Source organism: Hoplias malabaricus, chromosome 1 (genome assembly GCF_029633855.1).
Source record: "Hoplias malabaricus isolate fHopMal1 chromosome 1, fHopMal1.hap1, whole genome shotgun sequence".
NCBI lineage: Eukaryota > Metazoa > Chordata > Actinopteri > Characiformes > Erythrinidae > Hoplias > Hoplias malabaricus.
Window position 1 is genome coordinate 19,897,410 of NC_089800.1, and position 26,394 is coordinate 19,923,803.

At 38.8% G+C, this 26,394-nt stretch overlaps 1 protein-coding gene across 1 annotated transcript; it reads left to right on the forward strand.

Moving 5' to 3' along the window:
• The first annotated feature begins 10,441 nt into the window (after positions 1-10,441).
• Positions 10,442-26,116, forward strand: pop1 (POP1 homolog, ribonuclease P/MRP subunit). The gene is made up of 16 exons (XM_066676788.1): positions 10,442-10,737; positions 10,909-11,014; positions 12,614-12,754; positions 12,862-13,037; positions 14,267-14,527; positions 14,652-14,739; positions 16,340-16,518; positions 17,675-17,922; positions 18,159-18,252; positions 18,421-18,529; positions 19,469-19,588; positions 19,995-20,116; positions 21,220-21,408; positions 23,759-23,913; positions 24,130-24,333; positions 24,495-26,116. Exons 2-16 carry the CDS (start codon positions 10,909-10,911, stop codon positions 25,249-25,251), a joined length of 2,949 nt encoding a protein of 982 aa, XP_066532885.1. The 5' UTR covers positions 10,442-10,737; the 3' UTR covers positions 25,252-26,116.
• Positions 26,117-26,394: the final 278 nt, after the last annotated feature.

Here is a 26,394-nt window from a genome sequence, read left to right on the forward strand (position 1 = left end):
TTTTGTAAAATTTGAAAAGGAAATGAAAACAATTGTTTTTCGTCTATCTTATGACATTAATTTTATAAAAATTCTGGTTGCTAGTTTTTGGACCATCCATGGACTTCTGAAAAATTCAGAGTTGTATATGGCTGTCATATGAATTATAAGAGATTATTAATATTCATCAGCATTTAATATGGACTCATTGATAACATGTGTTTACCAGTACAAGCATATGTTTTGCACATTATTTTCTGGGCCCATCAATATTATAGTTTTGTTAGCAATGTATATTTAAACACAGTTTGAGTTCATTTGGCATATGCTTAAATGGCTGTTTTGCATGTTGAATTTAGCATAATGTCACCTGAACCTGGAAGGAAAATGGTATTATTTTCACTAACCTGTGAGGCATGTGCAGTTTAAACTGATTTCTCTTTTTTAAACAAGTACATTTATAACCTTTGATGATGATAATCATCAAAAAATAAAATAAAGAAGAGGTATGAATTGTTGTCCCATTGTTTATCTCAGGAAGGACATGTGAGTGTGTGAGAATGAAGTATGTCTAAGTAAGCCAAAAGAAAAAAAAAAGTTAGCGACCTTTAATTTTTCTAATTGTCTCCTATAGGTCTCTCAGATCTCTGAGTGTTTTCAGGCAGCATGTGTGAAGAATAATAGTGCCATGGATCTCTCTGTTCTCTGGTCTCTCTGATCTAAAGAGTCTAGTGTGTCTTCAGATAGTCACCATACATTTATGGATATAACAGTTCCACTTGTTCTAGTGTATATTAAAGGGCTACACGTACATTTTATGCTTTAAAAGTATTCAGAAACTGATTTTTACTTGGTAAATACATTGTTATTATATAGAACACACTAGTAATGCCATTGATTTCAGAACAATATTGAGTGCGCTTCTGCAAACATCTTGACAAATCGGAGTAGATGAACCACCACAATAACCAAGGTGTGCCTGGCTCTAGCTCAGCACAGCAAGGCCAAATTAATGAAACTCATCAACTTCACATGTTCTTGGTTATCTTAAAACCACCGGGGGTGTGCCTTGAGGGCCTAACATGGACCTGTTTTAAATCTTATACTGTAAACATTTTAAAAACATAGTTGCAGTGATAAGGTTTGTATTTCCCTAACACTGTTTTAACTGATACTTCTGTAAATACGTTTGTATACAAACCTTTTTTTAAAAATATACATATAAACTCCCTATTTACTTTTCAGTTTTATACACTCAGAAAACGTACTGTAGAGGTATTGGTCACTAAAGATACCAACAGTGTAAATGTACCTTTAAAGGTACAGCAGTGGTGTTAAAGTCCAGTTGTGTCCCTAAAGGTACATTTCAGACTCTTCTTGAGAAGGAGGGATGGATATATATAATCTTTCATTACAGAACTGTGTAAAATGAAATAACATTATATAAGTCCTTGAGATGAAACGGGGCATGTGAAATCAACAATGTACCTTTTGATGGCACTGTTGTGGGACCATCAAGGCTACACATTAATACATTTAAATAGGGAACTTAATGGTGCCATATTCAATTATAACTGTAGATTTAAAAATTGGGTTGATTTCGTACGCAGTTGTTTGACACAGTTGTATAATGAACCTTTAGAGAACACAACTGGACTCTAACACCACTGCTGTACCTTTAAAGATACACTACACTGTTTGTAGCTTTAGTGAACAATAATGTACCTCTAGCGTACCTTTTTTTTGGAGCGTGTACAGTCATTTCCCAGGTTTAGGAATTCATACTTAGTGCCTGTCCCTACAACACAGCTGCAGGTTTTTGGGATTAGTCTTGGGTTCAATTCCCCCCTCAGGTTACTGTCAGTGAGGAGTTCAGTGTGTTCTCCTGTGTCTCTGTGGATTCCCTCTGGGAGCCCTGGTTTTCTTCCACAGTCAATTGGCTAAGTGGAATTGTCCACAATTGTGAGTGTGTGATGTGATGCCTTGCCCTGTGTGACCTGTGATTTAGAGTGGGCTCTGGACCCACCGCAACCCTAATCAGGAGTAAGCAGTTACAGAAAATGAATGAATAAATTAATGTATAGTGCCTTGTACGGTGAATGTGTCAGTAAGGGGAAGGTTGGTGAAGGCTAGTATATGTGTCTATTAGGAATGAATAGAGATAGTGTTGGACTTCTGTTGTGATGTAGAGGGCCACTGTTTTTCAGAAGGATGGAATGATTTGTAACATTGTGTGCTTTCACAGTTCAGATGGGATGATGTCACGATGGCAGTTGATGATGCGACATGGAGAAACGGTGACATATTGTCTGTAGCGGCTCTGTGGTGCCCCGTTTCTCCATCCCTGCGTGTCTGTAGATTGTTTTGATGGGAGAGTCTGTCATTTTTGGCCAGCCTTCATCTTGGCTCCTGTTGCTGGCTGTCTGCCTGCACCAGTGTACACTAACAGGATATTTGCGAGCCTGTCTGAGGATATTACACTGGAGGGAGAGCTTTAAACTTGCACTGGAATCCAAAGCTAGAAGTGTTTGTTTAGAAGCATTCTCCAGCGTTCATTACTTATTTTAGCATGACAAACCCGCATGCGGTCCAAAACTCAGAGAGTGACAGAGCATGTAATTAACTTCTCTCTGTAATTATTTACAACCATTAAAAACATTGGGATTCGTAGTTTATTTAAATATTATATATTTAGCTGTTGATTTTGTGTTTATTTGAAATTCTCTGTCTCATCTGAAAAGCAATGCAGACAGCGGTTTAAAAAAAGAATAAAACAATAATATGTACAAATACAACACAAAAAATGTTATTAAAATCATCTACTACTCATTCAACAAACACAAACAAATGAAGGGATAAAAATGTAAAGTGCCCTATGTATAAAAGTGAGATAAACATTAGGTTTTTCTGAAAGTTGTTATTGTGCAGAAACGACGTGAATGGGACGATACACATTGAGTGAATGGGAGCTGAATATGAGAGAATGTTTTACTTCTTTCATCCTATATTCATATTTTGTGCAATGTCATCAAATTCCATTCCAGTGGTCGCCCGCGGGCTGCAGAACCCTCTCTCCAGCAGCAGCAGGAAGCAGAAGCTAGAGGATAAACCCAGTATTTATTTCAGAAGAGGACACTGACTGCAGCCTGCTTTAGTGTGTGGTTCCAAACAGAAACGCTGAGAAGTTTTATATCTCAAATATTTTTATTACTTTGTTGTTGTATGTACTTGTTTTTCTTTTATATTTTAGAGCATGTATCACAAACCAAACCCCCAAGTTTCATTCCTACTTAATCTAGCACATTTGACCTGATCACCTGACATTGTCAGAAGATAACTGTCAGGTCCACAACGCTAACAATCAATCCAAAGGCAGCAGTGGGAAATATAAATTCTTTTGTAGCTAGAAAAGATATACTTTATCTCATGTCTTTTTCTAGTTGAGATTCTAGTTAAATTAGAGCTGTACATTTTAAAAGAAAAAAAATCTATAGCTTTCCATTTCTTTTTTCCACCTCATTTTCAGTTTAGATTCAGATGGTATAATACAGATTTAATTTAATGAATTTAAAATGTAGAGCTTTAATGTCCCAGTGTCTATTCCAGGTCCTTTCATGTAAAGGTTGTACATTATAAAGTTCTAAAGCTGTGTACATGCTGGGTTATGCTTCCTTCAACAGTAACTGACCCAGCCTTTAATCGTGGTTTAACCACACGGTTACGGAATAACATTCCATTCAATTTATAACACCGCATCACTGTTGTAGCTGGTCTCCAGGAGTCTTACCAGCCTGAGTGATCAGACATACCTCCAGGCAGCTAAAGGGTATTAAACATTAACTACCAAAATAAACCAGAAAGATGTATTCACACCGCTTTTATCTCTCCGTTTCAGTTTAACTGTATTACAACTTTCTAACACCTCTTTCACTCTGTCTGCAGCTCTCTATCTATCTATCTATCTATCTATCTATCTATCTATCTATCTATCTATCTATCTATCTATCTATGTATCTATCTATCAAGCTATATCTATCTATCTATCTATCTATCTATCTATATGCACTTTTCCACTGTAGGGTACCTTTGTTTTTAATTTAATCATTATTTGTTTAGCACTAGTATTTTTTTCAGAAAATGCATATCTCGTAGTCATTATAATTTATATTTCATTTTTTTCTAAACAACCCTTATATATCTGGTCATCTTAAAGTTCCTCAAGGGTTTACTAAAGCAGTACTTGTGTCTTTTGTTTGTCAGAATAAAGTGAGTAAAGTGGCATGCCTCTTTTTAAACAATATAATATGCATTTGTTTGTTTATGTGTTTCTAGTTGCCAGTAATGGTATTGTAGCAGAGAATGCTGAAATCGTAGCAGACCAGATGCATCTGCAAATGCAGAGTGCTGTGCTGGAGGAACTCTGCCCTGGGCTGGGGGACAGTGAGGAACCTGATGCTTGTGAAATTATACAGAAAATAGAAATTGTGGCAGAACAAACAATCACTGGATCTGAGGCGACAGTCCACATTGACCTACTTCAGACTACTGAGGGCACTGTCCTGGATGAGCCAGCAGCTCCCACTGGGCGTCCAAACTTACAAGAGCCAATGGGTACATCCCAAGATGTCACTGTGTCCTGTACTGCCATGGAAGAGGCTCTACCAGCTGAAGCAGATTCTGTTCCTGTAGTTGAGGCACCACCTACTGAGGAACCAGTGGTTCTGGCAGCCCCAGAGGAACCGGCTGCTCTGGTAGAAGGCTCTGAAGCTCCAGGAGATGCACAAGTACCTGAAGCTTCACCATCTCAAGAAAAGTCTGTTGCAGAACATACAATTTCTTCCGAGTCTGTTAATGCTCTAGAAGCTGATCCGGACCCGGTTGCCCTTTCTACAGAACTTGGACAAATCACAGAAGCCACTGCAGCTCCAGAACCAAAAGCAGTTGCAGAACCGGACGCTGCTTCAGAAACTGCACCAATCGTGGAAGCCATCGCAGAGCCAAAACCTGAAGCAGCTGCAGAAGCTTCCCCAGCTTTAGAACACACCCCAGATGTGGAGTCCAGTCAATCACCTGAGACTGCCAAAAAGGAAACCCTTGTAGTTGCAGATCCCATTGCATTAGAGGTACCTGAACTCAGTTCACCAGAACCTGAACCCAGTTCTCCAGAACCTGAAGCCAGTGCTCCAGAACCTGAACCCAGTCCTCCAGAACCTGAACCCAGTTCTCCAGAACCTGAACCCAGTGCTCCAGCATCCAGTGGTCTACAGCCAGTTTATGTGGAAACAGCAGCAGTTGCAGCAGCAATAGTAGTTCTACCAGAAGCACAAGAGTGTTCAAATGGTGCAGCAACAACTGCAGACACAAACACCCCTGACCACACTTCCATACACTCACCGGAGACACCTGATGGTAAGCTGCAGTACAGTTAGGTTTTCAGAGAGCCAGTTATTTTAATATTCTTACTAAACCTTATTTAATATTTATAGAATGTAATATTTTATACAGTGGCTTAGCACATGCTTTTTCTGAACCACTTAATTGAACAGAATTTGATGAAATGCAATGTATTTGCACTTGTGTTGTACTTAACTAGTTATCTACTTTCTACTGCAGATGTAAACACTGACAAAATATCGTTTGGCATTAACTGCATTTACTCTCTTGCAGTTAACAGGTTCCCAAATTACAGTCAGTTCCATCTTTAGTAATGTAACTTGTGCATCAGTTTAGCGCCCTGTCCAGGGTGGGTTCCCACCATGCGCAATCCTCTGAGTTCTCGTTTAACACTCTTCAATTCATAAATAAATGAGGGCATGTTAAAACTGGAACTGAAACATTCTGTAACTATGTAGTAGTGAGGCTGTGCTCATTTGTTCTGGTGTCAAATCCAGCCATTCTTAATCTGGGGGATACAAGGAAGTGTGAGGGTCCAGACAATATTCCAGACTGTACTTACTGCTCCTAATTTGTTTTGTTTATCTCCTACTGCCTTAAATCACTTGAACCTTAAATCTGGCTGGAAAACTGGGGGCGGTGGGAGTGAAGGATACTCTCTTATCTATAGCAACTCTAATACATATAATTGTAGAATTGTAATCAGCAATTATTAATCCAGGTCATTTTCTCTGCAGAAATACACCCATTAGCCTCTTAAGATGCAGACGGAAGGCATTTTCAAGACACCTGAAGTGTGTTGTTTGTGTAAACACTGGTATCCGAGCTGTGAAATAAAGAATACTTTTGTTTGGAAGACACAGTTGTTACAATTTGAACATTATATGTTTCAAAGGATGGAAGAATTAAAGTGGCATCTGTGTGCACAAAAAAAACAGTGTGGGAAAATAAAATAATGATTTGTACTTAAAATAATGTTTAGCACTTGAGGTGTTTGTATAGTTTTATTATAAATATATAATTTGTTCTTCTTTTTGACTGAAAATGATGCAAATAATAATGATATAGTGTAATTGTATGTAAATTAATTATTCAGATATGTCTCTGTATGTTATGCTGTCGTGTGAGTGTTCAGGGATAGAGAGCCCTTTAAAATGTTCTCGCTTTCTGTTTTCATTTTTCTTTCTCTCTCGTGTCCATGTACGTCCTTTTCTCGTACTGCTGCACTGCACAAGGCTAAGGAATGGTTGGGCACTGTTGATGTTACTGAGCCTCTGTGCATGTGTTCAGAATTCATGACAGTGATTACCTCTGTGTGTGTGTGTGTCTGCGTTTTGTAGGAGGTGTGGGGGAGGGTGAAGTCTCTCAGACCGATGAGGCCAAACTGGCAATGGCTGTCAGTGAAACTCACTTAACTGGTAATGCAAAACAGTGACATGGCGAGTACATACAGCACTAATCTCTGATTTAAACTCATACTTCATCGTTCACTCGCTTTATTTCTGCAGAATCAAGAGTGAAATTAAGCTTTTTCACCAGATCTTTGGACCTGGGTGTTTCCTGTATGAACCTTGACCGCTCATGTACACGTCTCTTGTGTTTGTTTCAGCTACCGTTGAGGAGTGAAGGCGCATTCACGTTTCAGACTGCAGAGATTGAAAAGCCAGGAGAATATGAAATTACATAGAGACCAATAACTGTGGTCAACATGAGTCTACACACTCACACACACACACACACACACACACACAAGCATTTATAAACACACAGCAGGGGGAAAATGATTAGCGTTGACACTATTGTGCTTTTATTCCTGTGAGTTTAGAGGGGTGGTGAAATCTAATATAGACATAAACACTTTCTTTTTGAACCTATTATTGTTGGTAAATAGCCAGTGGATCCAGTGGAGGGCTGTAGATTCAAAGAAGTCTCTGGATAAGCAGCATAGTGTAGGCTAAACTTTGCAAACAAATGCATAGTCGAATGCAGGTATCTCTCACTAAACCAGTACAGCCTTCTGTCTTACTCTTATCAAACTGAGACAGTTTTTACTGCTTGTAATTTATGTTTGATGTAAAGCAAAGCTTCTTAACTCTGCTTCTCTGAGGAAAAATAGATGCAATAAATCAACAAATAACAGGGAGGGAAAAATGTGATGTAACTGAGAAACGCTTACTGACTTTGTAGTATGGTGTAAATGTGAACACTGAGGTGAAATAGTCTTTTCTGAAACCTACCTTTGTCTTCATTATCTGTGACTGTGAAGTAGTTACATCTCTTTTCTTGTGGGTCATCAATGAATTTACGCAGGTGGGAGGCTAAAGGACTTGCACATCACAAAACTCTGAATCGATGACATTTCTTTATCTGTAATCAGAGCAAAATATTTTCTTAACCCATAAGAGCCCGGGGTGACGTGTGTCACAAACCTTTTCTAAGGTCTGGAACGTTCCCTACACAGCTTTATCAATCACATTAAATCATGATGTCCCTAAATGACATTTGATCTCATTTCAGGAAGAAAATGTTGAAAGTTATGAAATTGTTGCTGTGATGTTTGTTGCACTGTGCTTTTAACCCCAAGGTAATTACAGAGAAAACTGTGTTCCATGTTGCTTCTTTGGTCTGTTTTATATTTCTCATAATTTGGCTTCATGGGGAACTGAGTCTGGGCTCTTATGGGTTAATGATCAGATCGCTGTGTTTGTCAGTAAACCTACATCAACTGGTTAAAAATATTCTGTGATGATATGTTTGAACAAAACCTTTGGTATCAGTTTGTGTGTCCTATGGGTTAAAGAAGCCAGCATCCACTAACTCCCACCAGTCAATGGTTTTCTTAAGTGATGCTAAGCTCACTGTTAGGGTTTCTCCTGTTTGCTTAACAATTTATATTGTGATAATTACACAAATGCTTTCTTTTATTGATTTCTTAAACAACAGGTAACAGGACATTTAAAGCCAAACTTTAATGCTTTTGGAATTTTTCTTTTTCATGTTTCATAGTGTACAGAACAAATAAATGTACTGTTACTAATACATGGATGCTTTGTTTCTTCATTAATGCACATAATCAAGTTGAAAACAGGGATATTTGCCTCATATGGGTATTATTCATATTTACAAATGTGAAAAAGTCTCCAGTCTTTATTTATAGTCTGTACCAAATAGAAACAAAAATTAAATCTATTTTACACAGATACACTTTTTTTCAGCTTATCCTCAATACTCTGAACTGCAGTAATAGGAGTGGAAAGAATGTCAAGATTTTCCCACATTGTTCATGCTCCGTGATGTAGACTGATTGTACTCACAGAGAGATTTGAAGTGACGTTTTGGTTATGTTGTATTTTCCCCTGCAGTAATTCCTTTCAACCAGCTCAAACATGTTTGTCAAGCTTAGTAAAGCATGCTATAGCCAAGGGTGGATTTTCAGTGCCATGGATCAGTGGATGACCATCTGAGCAAGCACACTTTTGAGGTACAAACCTGTAAGGTATAAAGTATGTGGTGACAATAGAACTGGAAACCTTGTTACCTATAAATAATTTGTTTTAAACATCAGGAGTTTACAGAAATGCAGGATTCATCAATATGATAAAGACATCTGACAGGAAATGTAACGACTTTCAGCACGTTATGCAACTGAATGTTTTTATTTGAGACTTTTAATCGAGGTCCTTGTCCAGAGCTGGTGATGTCATCCTTGAGGGAAAAAATGATTGTTTCCCCATTTCAAATTCTGTTTGACCATAAAAAATGGGTGAGATACAGTCCAGTTTAGAGTCTGCTCAGCACCACAGACTAGTAAATAATGAAATGAACTGAAAGAGCACGGCAAATGCCAGGTTGAGGCAGTGGAGGCAGATATTTCCTCCTGCTAACCGTAGAACAGATGCAGACTCCGCCAAATATGTACAGTGGTTTTCATTCATTCGTCCATTCATTCATTGTCTGAAACCGCATATACCAATGTACAAATTGCATAAATTGCAATTGTTCCTTGCTCATCAAGCATGAGGTTTGTAAATGCAAAGTGTTTACACAAATTCCCCTTAAGTGATGACAGACTTTTACAAGTCATGAGTGCAATAATGACTTTATAGTTTTTGGAAGGATCAGCTTCTGAGGGAATGCTCAGAAGTTTGATGAGATGTATTCTATTGCATTGCCTCTCAGGAACTTCAGGCTATATAAGAAATATAACCATAAATATAAATAATATATATACTGAGCATTTATTGTTCTTCACTTGATACATAAAAACTGACTGAAGCACAACAACCACATCAGTTGTGGTTCAGTATTTTTGCTAACACCTCAACTCTCTGCAAGACTGTTTGACACGCTATAGCAGTGAAAAACTCATGCATTCATTCATTGTCTGTAACCGCTGGTCCAGCTCAGGGTCGCGGTGGGTCCGGAGCTCCATTCACTCCCATTCGTTGAGGACTCGCTCGCGGGCTCCCTCTGGCGTTTCATACAATGGGGAAATATCGGCCAATTAAAATCTCTCTCTCTCTCTGTTTTGGTAATAATGTTGCCAATAGACATAACCATTAAAATATATTGTTGTAGTAAAAAAATATAAGCTAAAATATAAATAAATAAATAAATAAATAAATAAATAAAAATAATATCAGCCAATTAAAACCAATTCACTATTTAGTGCACTATTTTTGGTTCCGCCATTTTTGAGTATTTCCAAAAGAAGTCAAACAATCCCACAATGCAACACAATAAATAGTGTACAAGCTGTGGTCGAAATGTCCCCTAAAACATTCCTTATATGAATTACGTTCTTGTGCAGTTATAAGGTTAGGGAAAGATTTTGTACACAAACCCTTGTGGGATCTTAACCTAAACAATGCAGGGGAGGGTTTCCGTTTGGTAGTGTTTCTCAATCCTGGAACTGGACCCTGCCCTGCACATTTTTGCTTTCCTTCCAAATACACATGATTAAATTAATCGGTTAATTAATAAGTTCATCTGATTCGCTGTGGGTGTGCTAAAATGTAGTGAAATCACTGCTAGGACCAGAGTTGAGAAACTGCGCTATAGTACAACACTTGTCTTGGCAATAGGATTTAAGTAGTAAGTACACGGGTTGAAGTACGAGATCTGAAGTGTGTTCAAATTCTGCTTTCAAATCTTAAATGTGTACACGTTGAGGAAGACCTTAGGCTTTAGACATAAAGCCGTCCACTGACTCAGAACTACAATACCCATAATCCCTTTCACGCGGAACTGCTCCGACATGTGTTTTGGCAGCGGCGCTCTTACGGTGAAGTAGCGTGTTCGGTGGGGTTACATCAGGAGCGTGAACTGTGTACAACGTTTCTGTGGAACAACAAACTTTAGAATGTAAGTGTCGTACAATCTTATAAGGTTTAAATGGGAACAGTAACCCTGATAAGTCTTAAGCCAACGTCTTGTTTGAAAGCTGCAGCAGAGCATCACGCAGACACTGGAGGATTGTAGACCTCCGCATTTAGCTTTGTATCGATGTTTGTGCAATTCTTTCTCTCCGTGTAGATGTCGGGGGCCAAGAACAGAATGCGCAACAAGAAAATGCAAAATCAGCCGAGTAACGTGATCTACAGCTCTTCACAAGAGTGGCCAAGAGTCGGAGGCGCAGGAGGTTTGCACAAGGCTCAAAATAACACGTTTTTACAGACAAAATTACAATGAAGCTTAGCGTAGACTGACCTGTCATAGAATGCGATAGGGAGTGAATATATACTCATGATCTGTTGAAATTATGACTATGTAAATCGAATCGAGTAATGCTCACTGGGCTCTAACTTGCCCACAAGTCAAACCTGAATTGTTCAGTGGATGAAAGTAACAATTATTATCTTTATTTAGGACAGAAATGTTCATAAGTGTGATTTTCACAAAGTAAACTGTAATTAAAGATGTAATCACATTGTGATCCCTTGTGAAAAAGAGTGTACTAATTTGTACTAAATCATTATAATGTCATTTTAAATACAACTTGCTGTTACACTTAATATATACTGAGTGTACTAGTCACATGTAATTTCTGCAACTCTAAGTACATTTAAAATAAATTTATATGCTTAGTGTTGTTTAAGTCAAATGCGTGTCATTTACAAATATTGAAATTTGTAATATTATATATTGGAATATTTTCTGCTACTAGTTTGACTGATGTGACATGGTCAAACATTCATTGTTTGTAACCCTTATCCAGTTCAGGTTCAGGGTCGTGTTGGGTCCGGAGCCTACCCAGAATCACTGGGTGCAAGTTAGGAACACACCCTGGAGGGGGTGCCAGTCCTTCACAGGGCGACACACATTCACTCACACCTACAGACAATTTTTTTTGGAATAACCAATCCGCCTACCAACGTATGTTTTTGGAGCGTGGAAGGAAACCCACGCAGACACAGGAAGAACACACCACACTCCTCACAGACAGTCACCCGGAGGACACCCACGCAGACACAGGGAGAACACACCACACTCCTCACAGACAGTCACCCGGAGGACACCCACGCAGACACAGGGAGAACACACCACACTCCTCACAGACAGTCACCCGGAGGACACCCACGCAGACACAGGGAGAACACACCACACTCCTCACAGACAGTCACCCGGAGGAAACCCACGCAGACACGGGGAGAACACACCACACTCCTCACAGACAGTCACCCGGAGGAAACCCACGCAGACACAGGGAGAACACACCACACTCCTCACAGACAGTCACCCGGAGGAAACCCACGCAGACACAGGGAGAACACACCACACTCCGCACAAACAGTCACCCGGAGTGGGACTCGAACCCCACAGGTCCCTGGAGCTGTGTGACTGTGACACTAGCTGCTGCACCAAGGTGCCGCCCTTTGTTTATATTGGTGACTTTCATTTTATATTAATCTCATGTTGATGTGTTTTAGAGTTCAGTCAGGCAGCTCAGAGAAATATATTTCAGCCGGGTAAGAAGAGTGACAATAATAGCACATGACTAGTACACTTAGTATATATTAAGTGTTAATTGATTTAATTTAATTTAATTTAAATTACATACTAGTAGTGATTTAGCAGAAAGTGGGTCCAAAATAACATAACATGCGTATCAGGTGAATATTCATCACCAGTGATGTGAGAGAACCTAAGGCATTTTTCAGGGTTTTACAAGGTCTGTTTTTATTAGTGTGCCAAATCAATGTTTGTTAGCATGTGCTTTATCAGATTTCATCATCTGTAGGGTGCAGTTATGACAGTCCGCAGCACACGAGGGAACGTTCACAGTACGGCAGATCACATCAAGCTGGTCACAGAGGCTGGTCAAGAGGGCATCACGATGGAGGAACCCCTGCTGACCAGGCCCTGCCCAAATACATAACTGGTGAGTACGTCAAACCTGTGTGCAATACAACAGTTACAAACATATTGATCCTCTGTAATAATCTCAGTCTTCATCTATTAATGCTTCTCCATTTATTCTTGCTTTAGCATCCCTGTTTGCCAAAGCAAGAGCTGCAGAAGTCAGTGTCATGCTGAAGGCTGTTAGGAAGACAACAGGAAGCTGTCATGTGTTTGGTGCTTTGCCTAAGCACATGCGGCGTCGGGCCATGAGCCACAACCCTAAGAGACTGCCCTGCCGCTTGAGAGAGGTGGCACACAGGATGGTAAGACCTTTACATGGATAATGGCGCATCGGACATTTATCCAGCAGAGAACAATAATCTAAGGCTATGCTCACACAGTAGGTAAAAGTGGCCCAAATCTGATTTCGTGATCAAATCAGGTATTTCTTGTGCTGCTGTTCACACTTAATATAAAATGTGACCTATATCTGACATCAGTCTGAACAGATCACGCTCCTAAACTGATACATGCAAAATGATGATGCCTCAGGCTCCATCTGTTTCACCCAAAGCAGTTTCTTTTTGAATGGAAGGAACTGGACCTGTGTTTTTCTGTGCAGCGCTGCATCACAAAATTCCAAATGAGCGCTATCAGAGACTAATTAATATTAAAACATGAGCTGATGTATCTTTCACTCTAACCACAAATTTGGCAGGTCTCTCACAAACATATTTTCTTCAGAGAGAAGAGGAGCACTGACATGAGTTTATTATATCTCGATGATCCCAATTTATGCAGCTTCATACCAACATGAAAAATATGAAGCTGATGAAGAAATACTAAAAAAGCTCTTCTAATGCATATTCTCAAAAAAATGTATACACATTTCCACACATTTATTTTCTCATAAATGAGAGACGGGAACCTGGGTTAAGACGTTTTATGAGGTTTTTTTTTTTACCTGGCCATTTCCATGTCCTAAAGACTTTAGAGTAATACATGTTTTTGACTGTAGTCATTCTCAGCAGCCAGAGTGATGTAAAAGTCACAAGAATTCCCATCTGGCTGAGAGTCGCATTGCCACAGATTGGATAGGGAGATCCACAGATCTCAATACCGTATATGAAAGTAGCCCAAATCTGATTTAAAAAATTCAGATTCAGTGCGATTGGTGCTGTTTACACAGCAAGACAAACAACAGATCCATATGGACAAACAGATATGGGCCACTTTTACCTGCAGTGTGAACGTATTGTAATATTGACATCTGGTGCATAGTACACACAAAAATAGGTTGAGCAGTAAAATGATGGGTCAACGTTAATGACAATTTTTTAATTTGGCACCAAACAAAAAATGAACACAGAAATAAAATGGGTATAAAAAATGCTGCTGCTCTTTAATGCAGGCACAGTGCATTCAGATGAGTGCTAACACGCCACTGTGGGTTTTGGGTGTCTCTAATTTTAAAAGTTAAACTCAAAGACACGTTTCAGTAGCTTGTGTATGTCGGTGTAGATACATCTGTTTGTTTTTCTGTGATTTCCAGTTGGAGAAGAGTCATCAGGCAGGACAGAAAGAGAAGAAAGAGCAGTCAAAGTCCAAAAGTCGTCGTGCTCGCCGTCACCATGGCAGTTTACTCCTGGAGTTTAATAGACGACAGAGGAAAAACAAATGGCTGGAAACGCATATTTGGCATGCCAAGCGTTTCCACATGCTGAAGAGATGGGGTTATTGCCTTGGAGACAGACCCACGTACAAATGCTACAGGGCCAGCTACAGAGCTATGAGTGCTGGATGTCTACTGCAGGTCAGACTATAAGATGAACGCCACATAATCATCATGTAATTCTCTGTATCATAAAGAAACAAAGCAGTCTATGTATATCTTCTCACATTGTGCTACAATGTATGTTTTTTTTTTTTTTTTTTAGGACTTGTCATACTACTGCTGTGTGGAACTCCAGGGTCCAGAGGAGCAGCTACTGAGTGCGCTCTCCAGGCTGACCAGTAAAGACACAGGTATGATCCAAAATCTGAATACACATATGAAGAATATGGCAAATATTTATTTGTTTTAGTAAAGGATAGCAAATTCATATTCAGGCTGATCAGAGGCTATATGAAGAGTAGGTTTTCAGATATTAGCATTAGAAAAATGTAGAATTTTGCAGTGAAATATATGTACACATCATATTTAAAAACATAGACAACCTTCAAATGTAAATGCATATGTACTTTTTGAATTTGATTGATTAAAAGTCACACCAGTGTATCTCACAGACCCTATGCTGTGTTTGGACATTAGCGTATGTGGTGACGGCGCCCCAGCTCCACCAGAACATGGAAGATTTGGAAGTAATGTTATATGAAGTAGCTGGGGAAGACTTGTATGAGCAGTTTGAGTGTATTTAACCATGTTGTAGCATAGGGCTGTGCCATATCGTATCGTGTGCAATAATATCGCAGATTTGTTTTAAATGATAATACATTTGTTACGTCATTTAGGCACAGAGACGGGTATGGTGGAAATTTGCTCTGCGTTCAGAAATTTGCTCCAAAAAAGAGTGACTACTGTCGTGTGGAGGTGGTTGGGATATAAAATAAAAAATATTCTAAATATTTTTTTATACAGTATCAGAATTGAGAAAGTTACGGTTGTTTACAAAATAAGCACATGTTTACACATTTATTTGTTTATTCTGAATGTTTGAAATTGTTAGATTTGTACTGAAATAAAATGTAATTGAATAAAATTTTAATAAGAAATTAAATGTTATTAATATAACTTATCTTGGTATAATAGTGTGTTCTAGAAATTAATACAATTATTTTCAGTGTTTTTTCCATCGCCAAGAATATAATTATCACCAAAATACCCTGAAATATCGTGATATTATTTAAGGGCCATATTGCCCACCCCCTATTGTAGAATTCTAGTAAATATTCAACATTGGAATAACTCTATAAACTGTAGTATGTTTCATGTTGAATTAATAACCTTACACTGCTAGCTTCTAAGTTACTACAACAATCTGTCTGCAGTACCTCCGCCTCACACTACTCGTACTTTACAAAACTATATGCTTTTGAAGTCTCAATCACTGTGCACTGATTATATTATTAATTAACAAAAGTGTATGATCAGTAAAAAGAACACAGCAAATCCCTCAAGGCACAGGCAGACACAAGTAGCATTCTTGCTACTGGTTCATTTGAAAACGTCTTTCCAAATCCGAAGTGAAAATTAAATGAGAATATAACCATGTTGGCTAAACATATATTGACTGCATGCACTGCAGGTGAAATAATGTTTACCAAGGTACAATGCCATTTCCAGAAAAGCAGAGTTCTTGTGAATGTAAATATTTTTTTCTGTGCGAATGTTTTGTGTCAAAATCAAGAGCATTGATGGCTGGAGAGCTTGCCTGGCAATTGTGTTTGGAACCTCCATATTGTTCGTTCATTGTACCTAAATCTTTAAGCTTAAATAGCATTCATCACAAGACTGTTAACATATCACAGATACTACTTTTAATTACATTTAAAAATGTCCCAACATTTTTTAAAATGGCTTTGTATATGAAGTTCAGAAAGTTTAACAGAATGTATCCACCTGCAGGTCCAACTTTTGCTGCAGTACTGTGTAAATCTGGCCAGAAAGAGGGCAGTGTAATGCTCTACAGATGTGATCAGTACCCTCGGCAGCCGCTGGGCCCTGTTCAGTTTCTCTGGAGACCTCGCAGTGCTGAATCACCTCAGAGACAGTTATGGCTCTGGATACATCCTAATTTGAAGCAGGTAAGTTTCTCATTACTGAAAAAAATCGGTCAGTTCCAGAATTATTGGCACCCTATATGTAAATTAATTAAAATCCATGTAGTAAATATGTTCTCCCTGTGTCTGTGTGGGTTTCTTCCGGGTGCTTTGTTTTCCTCCCAAGGTCCAAAAACATACATTGGTATTGGTAGGAGGATTGGTGGCTCAAAAAGTGTCTGTAGGTGTAAGTGTGTGTCGCTCTGATAAGGACTGGTGTCCCCTCCAGGGTGTGTTCCCACCTAGCACCCAGTGATTCCGGGTAGGCTCCAGACCCACCGCTGCCCTGAACTGGATTAGCACTTACAATGAATGAATGAACGTAGTGAATAAGCCACATGTGTGATGATCTGTATTTATTGTAATTTATTATGCTGTTGATTTTCACAAGAGACCTTAGACAATTAGCCAAACTGTCCCAGATCATAATATTCTAACAAGAAAACAATATGGTTGTTATTAATGCCTTTTATTTATGTAAATCAGGAACCCAAACAAAAGTAAGTACAAAGAACACCGGAAATGGACAAAAGCACAGCAATTCAGAAATCTTAAAAAAATTGTGAAACATGAACAATTAAGTGCATCTGGTGCACCACCACTTGCTGCTTCCTGTACCACAGTTTGAGAACCACTGGCTTAGCTCTTTAGCAGGTTACCTAAGATCAGTTACTGATATTACCAGCACATTTCAAAAGTAATGTTAGTTTACGTTGTTATCCATGTATTTAAAGACTAGAAGCAGTGCTGTTACTAACTGTGAGTGCCATGTTGCATTTCTTACCGTACAAAACAAACAGGGCGCTCGGAGTAGCTCATACTCCTGGCTCTGGGCACTTCTATGTATCAGTAGGTATAAGAGTCACTGTGCTGGTAATATTAAATGAACCCATGCTGTTAACATTAACTTATATACAAAGAAAGTGTAACTTGTTGTGACTGATGGAGTAAGAAAGAACAAGTTGCGAATATCCTGGATGCTATCAAGAGCTTTTGTTTTTTTTTCTCAGTTTCTTGTGGAATGTCTATAATTATATAAATGTCAGAATATATACTTCTAGGTTCTACTCAAAAATTAGAAATGTGCTGTGTTCTCCTACTGGCTCTGGTTTGTTAATGGACTTTTTTTTTTATATGTCAGGAACTACTGCCAGAGTTGCAGACAGTGTGCCAGTGCTTTGAGGCAGAGTCTCCAGCTGTTCACTCAATCCCCCAAAACATCACTACACCAGACTCTCCAGACCCTGTCTCTGATTTACATCATCCTAAGAGGAAAAGAGAAGATGATGGTGGTGAGAGCCATCTCACAAAAAAGCTCCTGGGTGATGGCACTCGATCTCCCACAACTCCTGTCAGGTGGAAGTCTTCAGAGACAGACATCGTCATTAAGTAAGTAGTTTATATGCATTAGACTTACTTAGTAATACATACAAATGTTGTTTGCAGGAGTCGAATTTTACTTGATCTTTTCTGGCTATTTTGAGGTGTCAGACATAATGTATTAATAATGAGTGCTAACAGAGTCCTCACTGGTGGAGTTGGCCGTCATATTTCTTTCAGGTTTTCTCATCTTCAATAAAATCATGAGACTTCTTGTTTCCCTTTATATCCATGCTTCCTTACAGTGATCTCTCCATGGAAATATTACGCTATCGTCTGATTGGTCCTCTGTCCAATGCCGTCTTGACTGAGACACTTCTGCCAGCCACCAATAGTGAGGTAAGACTTAAAGTATATGCAAGTTGTGCAAAAAATATAAAGCCAAGTGTATTACAATAATAATTGATTGTAAAAAGTGCTATAAAATACAACTTTGCCAGTGAAATGTAGCTAAATGGACCTATTATCCAATTTTAAAACTTATAATTTGATTATGGGATTTCTTAGGTTGGTGCAACAGCGAGTTCATCTGATTTCTGGTGGCCAGCAGAGTGTAAGGACATGGAGAAAATGTCTTTACATAAGCAGCAAGCAGATGTGTTCCAACTATTGAGAGGTACATCATTTATATTTTTACGATCATATTTCACTCTCAGTTACATAATGTAAGCTGGCTGGGTTTTGGAAATCATAAAAAACAAATTTATTTAAATGAAAAAAATGTTGAAAAAGAAATATACATGCACAAACACACCGTTTTGATGCCAGAAAAACTTCTGTGCCTGGATATAGTTAGTAAATAAAGGTATAAATAAACAAGGAAATGCTGTCTTTGTACTATTTTTCAATTAATTATATGATTTGAAATAATTTGTACATTATACTACGCAATGTCCAAGTGTTTCTGGAAAACAGGGAAGGTATTAAAAAAAATGCTGCAATGAAGAATAATTTTTTTCAGCTAATAAATGTAGTGTGCTTTACACTAGTGTATCCAATACTTTGCATGGCACTTGATGATAGGCTTCGATGCAGCTGCTTGGCAGTGGAAACCCATTCCATGAAGCTCTCTATGCACTGTTCACAACACTCCTAATCATTGGATTAGGAAAATCTATGCTGTATCTTCACTCATTGCCTATTTTTATCAGCTCCACTTGCCATATACATGAACTTTGTAGTTTTAAAATTACAGGTTGTAGTCCACCTGTTTCTCTGCATACATTGTTAGACCCCTTTCTCCCTGTTCTTTGGGATCACCACAGGCCAGGTAAGGTGTGTATGGTGGGTCGTTGTCAGCGCTACAGTGACTCTGAAATGGTGGTGATGTGTTATGTGTTTCGCTGTAATGAGTGGATCAGACACAGCAGTGCTTTTAGAGATTTTCATTTGGCCAATGCCAAAATTAATTTTGCTCGTTTTTGGCCCAAAAGTTTTGATGACCAGATTTTCTGTTCAGTCCTACATAATGCACCTCTGGGGATCAGAAAACACCTCTTTTTACCTCAGCATGTCAGGTCTCTTTATTTCTCTTTCATCACTTTATTTGTGCAAGGTGTACACTCCACTTCAGAGCTGCCAGCAGGTTGTGTTTTGGGGTTGACTGTGGATGATCCAAGACTGACCCTGCCTGAAACACGTGGTAAAGCTACACCTGATCTGCAAGAGCCACAAGGTGAGCTGTTTCACTTCAGATTTCAGACATATACTGATAGCATAGCATAACCTGAATATGGAGACCATAACATGGAGATACAGTGCAGCTCTGAGGTGGGTGGGGAGCACGTTGTGTATCTGGTCCTGAGCTCCTGGGAGCCTCTGCTTCTCCATGCAGATGAACCAGGTTCAAATCCTGGCAGGGCCCATATCTTCATGTATTTCTTACACTCCTTTCTAGGGTCCCTCAGAGCTGAACATATTTATACTGAGCATCAATTCCCCTCTACTCTCCCCTTCTTTCTACATCATCTTATTTACATTGCTGATTTGGAAATATGTGTAATGTAAACCCTAACCATGGACATTAGGAATACTTGCTGGTCATGTATGTGTGTGCATCTGTATGCATGCATGTGTTGTAGGTGTTAGTGAGGAGAGGAGGAAAAACCTTACACTAAAAGGAGTTTCAGCACCATGTGCTCAAAGTGCTTTATGGGACCAGTCGGTCAGAGAAAACGTCACTAACAACAAGATCTCAGACCAGGTACTGTAATGTTTCTGTGATTCTCTCACTGTCTGTCTGTCTTACTCACTCTCATATGGTTTCACATCAGTGTCAAAAGCAGATGGCGCAAGAACACAAGGTGAAAATATAAGAACGTTTTTAACATTTCATGTGTGTAAATATCCCAGGAGCGCAAATGTGAAACACGTGAACACAGAGAGAGGAACTGCATACACTGATCCTATCGCTCTCAAACGTTTTTTTACTCCCATTCTCAAATGTTTTGCTACCTTCTCTATTTTTTTCCCCCCTGTATCTGAATTTTTTGTAACTCGTATTTTGGTGTCTGAATTTCATACCGAATTTGGACAACTTCGAAATATATTGTTTGTATTTGTTTGAGCTTGAAATTATTTTATCTGAATCTATTAACCTTGAATAATAACAGTGAAAACGTGTTCTTGAAAATTCACGAGTTCTGTTCAAGAGCAATTATATTCAGATGCATAATTTCAGTGCAAAAAAAAACAAAACTAAAGTGCTACAAATTCAAAGGTGGTAATATTTCAATGTCTGATGAGACAGATTTGCTTCTATACAGCTCCAAAAATAACGCAGCATCAAAGAAAAACGCAGCATCTATGGTTTGGCTGTGCTGTGTTTTACTATAATTAAAACAGCACTGAACAAAAAGGAGTCAAATGTAAACGCTGAGAAAAAACAGTTTTAGTCACAAAAGCGCAATCCCACACCAAAAAAATATCCAATATTTATTACTGGAGTATATTTACAGTACAAGCCTTGTCACTCAATAATGAGGGTCAAAAATGCACAAACAAAATAATTGTTCATTAATCCCAGTCGTCGTAAAAATTACAAGTAATCGTGATATTGATTTGTGCACCTATTGCCCAGCACTAGTAGGCGCTAGTGTACTTTGCTGAAAACATGACATCTGAAATGTTCAATGAGCAGAGAATTACACATAAATAAAACTATCACACTATCTTAAAGATATTAGAGTTGTCACATTTCTCTGTAATGGAGTGTTTTAATTTTGAATCAGTATATTAAGCTGACGGACAGCTTTTTAAAACAGCTTTCAAAGAGTAGACACAATTAAGTATTATTTTGTGTTTCAGGATCTGAACAGGATGAAAAGGGAGTTGCTGGTTCCAGGCTCCAGGTTGCCAACTCCTTCACAGAGCAGAGTGCCCATCCTGCTGCTCCATCAGGCAGGGAAACAGCAAGGGGAAGACAAGCATGGTTGGGGCTCTGGATGGGATCTACTACTGCCTAAGGGTTGGGGCATGGCTTTTTGGGTGCCTCTGGTGAGAACTGGCATTCTGAGACATACACATAGCATTATTACATTATCATTTCAGGAACACAATTCCTTGGGGTCTTATTGTAAAAACGGCAGTGACATGCTTTTGTCAAACAAACACAAGGATCCAATAGCACAGCACCTTCTTTACCTAGGTGTGAGATAGCAGAAGCAACGTTTTATTAATTCATTCATTCATTCATTATCTGTAACCTCTTATCCAGTTTAGGGTCACGGTGGGTCCAGAGTCTACCTGGAATTTTATTTATTTATTTTTAAAGTTATTATTATTGAAGAAATGATTTAATGCTGCTGCTAGCAGTGTTTTGGGGCATTGTATTGTTGTCTGGTTTTATAATGAGATGAAATAAAAATGCACAGTGCCAATTTATGTTCACAGTTCTCAAGCCATTTTTATTTAATAGAAAAAAAAACAGCATTAGTCCCTTAAAGGCAAACGATGCATGTTCTTTCCTTAAAACACTATTGCTACTTGACTTATACAGTATAGGTTAGCTTGTTTACATCTTGAAGAATTTTGACTGCGTTTTGGACTCCCATCCACAGGAAAACTGCATTTTAGGTCACTGAAATTGAATTCAGCAAATTCATGACTTGCATACTGCGCTACATAGGGATTATGAACAGATTTGGGATTAAACCTGTGTTTCATTCATGCTTTGTGGTATTTGGATGTCTCTCTTAAAGAGGTAATGGGGCCCCCTACTGGACTAGTGTGATAATGCAGCCGTTTTCGTATTTGTCCGGTTGGGGTTATTTTAAAAAAGAGGGTGAAATCTGTTTATAAAAATAAAAGGATCCATGTGGACGGGTCCTTATCCTCTAAAGCACAAAGATGCTGTAATTGCTGCTGATGGATATTTTATTTTAAAAAAATTAATTTTCCCCTCTTATTTGATTCTCTTATTTAATATTTATGTACATTCCTTATTTTCTGCAAAACAATTTAACAACCACAGTACACCATAGAGTTGGCTTCTTACATGCAGTGTTTGGTGTACAAACCGGATTCCAAAAAAGTTGGGGCACTGAACAAAGTGTGAATAAAAACTGAATGCAATGTGGAGGTGCCAACATCTAATATTTTATTCAGAATAGAACACAAATCACAGATTAAAAGTTTAAACTGAGAGAATGTATCATTTTAAGGGAAAAATATGTTGTTTCAAAATTTCATGGTGTCAACAAATCCCAAAAAAGTTGGGACAAGGCCATTTTTTTTTTTACCACTGTGTGGCATCCGCCCTTCTTACAACACTCAACAGACGTCTGGGGACAGAGGAGACCAGTTTCTCAAGTTTAGAAATAGGAATTCTCTCCCATTCATGTCTAATACAGACCTCTAAGTGTTCAGTCGTCTTGGGCCTTCTTTGTCGCACCTTCCTCTTTACGATGCGCGAAATATAGTTTTAAAATCCATTTTAAAAGACCCCTGGCCCAGTACAAATGTCTGAGCTTGTGGAGCTTGCTTAGAAATGGCTTCCTCTTTGCACTGTAGAGTTTCAGCTGGTAACGGTGGATGGCATGGTGGATTGTGTTCACTGACCATGCTTTCTGGAAGTATTCCTGAGCCCATTCTGTTATTTCCTTGACAGTGGCATTCCTGTTTGAGGTGCAGTGATGTTAAGGGCCCGGAGATCACGAGCGTTCAGTAGAGTTTTGCGGCCTTGACCCTTACGCACAGCAATTGTTCCAGATTCTCTGAAACTTTTGATGATGTTATGCACGGTTGATGATGATAACTTAAAAGTCTTTGCTATTTTACGCTGGGTAACACCATTCTGGTATTGCTGCACAATCTTTCTGCGCAACAATGGTGGAATTGGTGATCCTCTTACCATCTTGTCTTCAGAGAGACACGGACACTCTGAGAAGCTCTTTTTATACCCAATCATGTTGTCAATTGACCTAATTAGTGTTAATTGGTCTTCCAGCTGTTTGTTATATGCTCAATTTCCTTTTTCCAGCCACTTATTGCTACTTGTGCCAACTTTTTTGGGATTTGTTGACACTGTGAAATTTTGAATCAACGTATTTTTCCTTTAAAATGTTATATTTACTCAGATTAAACTTTTGATCTGTCATCGATGTTCTATTACAAATAAAATATTGACATTTGCCATCTCCACATCATTGCATTCAGTTTTTATTCACAATTTGTTTAGTGTCCCAACTTTTTTGGAATCCGGTTTGTAATTTCAAGATTTTAATCTGTGGATATACAGCAAGAATTGGCATTTCTCAATAACACTCTTCTTTAATATTTTAAATTGCTAATGTATATTAGTCACTGAAGGATAATTAACAGAAGGGTGTTTTTGTTTGTGTGACAGGTGTACCGAGGTGTACGTGTTGGAGGACTCCATATGAGTTTGAAACATTCCCAGAATAAAGGCATGCCCCATTTCCCCCATGATTTCCCAGACTGCCCTGCAGGTGCCCGCTTCCAGGAGCTGCAGGAAGATGAACTGTTGGAAAAGTTTAAGAGGTGAAGAATGCATTGCTTTCCTTCCTGCATTAAATCTTTCACCATTTCAAATATATGAAGTTAAATCCATCCATATTTATGATATTATCTTGTTTTTAAGTGTGAATCACTTTAGTTTGACACGTGTGTGTGTGTTTGGCATGGGATCACAACATCATCCTGAACTTTAGTAGTTTGCCAATATGCTGAAACAATTTTATTCTCATTAATATACAGGCGTCCCCCCTCTAAACGCACAAATTATATCAAACATGGCTGCTTGGCTCCTTTCCGGTGCCCATGGCAACAGCTGTCAGAGGAATGGGAGGAAAAGGTGACAAAGGATGGAGAAAACGGAGAACTCCAGGCAGCTAAAATGGCAGGAGTGATGGCAGTCTCTGGAGACAGTGCACACACAGCATCTACTTTCACTGTTTTGAGGTGGCATTGCTATTAAAAGTGTCTACTTTTAATTAATTAATTAAGACTATATTTCTGGCAAATTTGATCCTATTAATACCATTGATGGGATAATGTGTTTTGAAATGTCAAGGTATGTCTGGCCTTAATCAAAGATGGTAGTGTGTTTGTTGTCTCTGCAGAAGCCGTAAGGTACTAAGGCAGCTGTCGTTCTGGTGTCGACCATCTTCTGCACGCTCTCGCAGAGTGATCTGTGGTTGCCCTACCCCTCTACTCAACCAGGCGGCTGCCATGGAACTGCAGGCACAGTGGAGGCAGTGTCTAGTGTGGGTGCGTGTTTGTATGCTGAGTAAGGGGCTGCCAGTAATGCATGCCATGCTATGTGTCCCTACTTCTCAAGACCTGCAGCAGTTAAATGGAGACCCCCAGTGCAGTGGCCCCCATGAACCCAGACACAGAGACCATTTCAAGCATCTGCTGAAGAAGAGGCGCAAAATTACACCACAGAAGTCTGCAACTTCACCAGAGGATTCTAGCCTGGATCCTAAGAAAAAGCAAGAGTCTGGCTTTAGCTCCAAAGAACAGCAGCAAATTAGCCCCACCACTCCACTTGAAGGTTCTAACAATGACCCCAGTAGCACTGTCTTTCAAGGTACTGACTCCTCAAAGGCGGTGCTTAAGTGTAGTGGCCTAGTGCAGGGAGTGTGGCATGAGCCATTGCCTAGTGTCTCTTCCCACTGCTCACGGTTGACCCTGGGCTGGGTGACACAGGGAGATTTCTCTCTGGCTACAGGTAGTGGGGAGGCTCTTGGTTTTGTGAGCCTTACAGGGCTCCTGCATATGCTCCTCAACCAGCCCCCAGACAAACTTGGCACTGTGCTTTTACGTAATCCATCTTCTCTACAGTATCGGTATGCTCGGCTCATTGTAGAGGCCTGACGTGGTGTTTTGGCACTACATCCATATCTTTAGCTTAGCCCAAAATTACAGTGCTGCACTAAAGCTGATGTGTAAGGTCCAAAAGCATTTAATACCAATGTGTATTACAGCCTGCGCAATTTTTAATTTGGCAAAGGTGTGCATTAGACCCCATACTTACTGGGAAAATTGCTATATATAGTACTGTGCAAAAATCTTTGGAAACCAATAAAGTCATCTTGCTAGATTGTTATTATTATTATTATTATTATTATTTAACTCCCTGCCCCAGTACAATCCTTTTAAAACACATTCAGTTGGGGCTGTCAAATGATTAAAATCACAATTAGTCCTATCTTCTTATTTGCTCACAAATTGCATTTACTACCATCAACGTTTTAACATGCACCAAAAAGTCATCTAAACGCAGGGTGAACGTAAATAATATGAAAATACGGCAAAACTGTGGCACACTTAGAATTGATATTTTGAATTTTATTTGAATGCTTTGAATGCTCAGATGCTCAGTATTTCTCACAGAAACCTTTACCCAGTGTTCTACATCAGCACCAACAACATAACACAGCACATTTCATAAAGATCTGTAGAAAGTGTTCTTGAGCAGGGGAGGTAAGCATGGTTCTGCACAGTATTTAAACAGTTCTTTTAGATTTTGCCTTTGTGCAGCAGAGAAGTTTAGTTTAACTATTTAAAACTATGGGCGAGCAGTGAAAATAGAGAATATTTTTGCCTGGTTTTTATGTTAATCTAAAGATTTTGATGCAAGTAAGCGATGTTAAATATTTTTTTGCGAAACATTTACGTTTGAAGATTTTCAATTTTAATTATTTTTTTTGTGCTATAAATATAACAATAGTTTTGGTTTACTGACAGAGTTTAATTATGCATACTTGCAATGTTCAATAAAATGACAGAAAACCAATTAGTATTTATTTCTACTGAATGTTGCCCCTATACAGTGACTGCTTTATGGATGAGAATGAAGTAGTTAGTTTAATAGATGCGTAGTGTGTGTATGGTGGAAAACGTAAATACCTTTTACAAATAGTGATTGGATAAATAATATTTTCTGTTTATTGGATCAATGATTTTTTTTAAATTTTTTTTTATTTATTTATTTTTTTTACCCTTAAAGATTTTTGT

Excerpts from the sequence above, each read along its gene's own strand:
- pop1 (XM_066676788.1), top strand. The coding sequence starts at position 10,909 with ATGTCGGGGGCCAAGAACAGAATGCGCAACAAGAAAATGCAAAATCAG. Across the intron at positions 18,253-18,420 it reads TGCCAGCCACCAATAGTGAG|GTTGGTGCAACAGCGAGTTC; the intron begins GTAAGACTTAAA and ends GGGATTTCTTAG. Across the intron at positions 19,589-19,994 it reads TGATCTGCAAGAGCCACAAG|GTGTTAGTGAGGAGAGGAGG; the intron begins GTGAGCTGTTTC and ends CATGTGTTGTAG.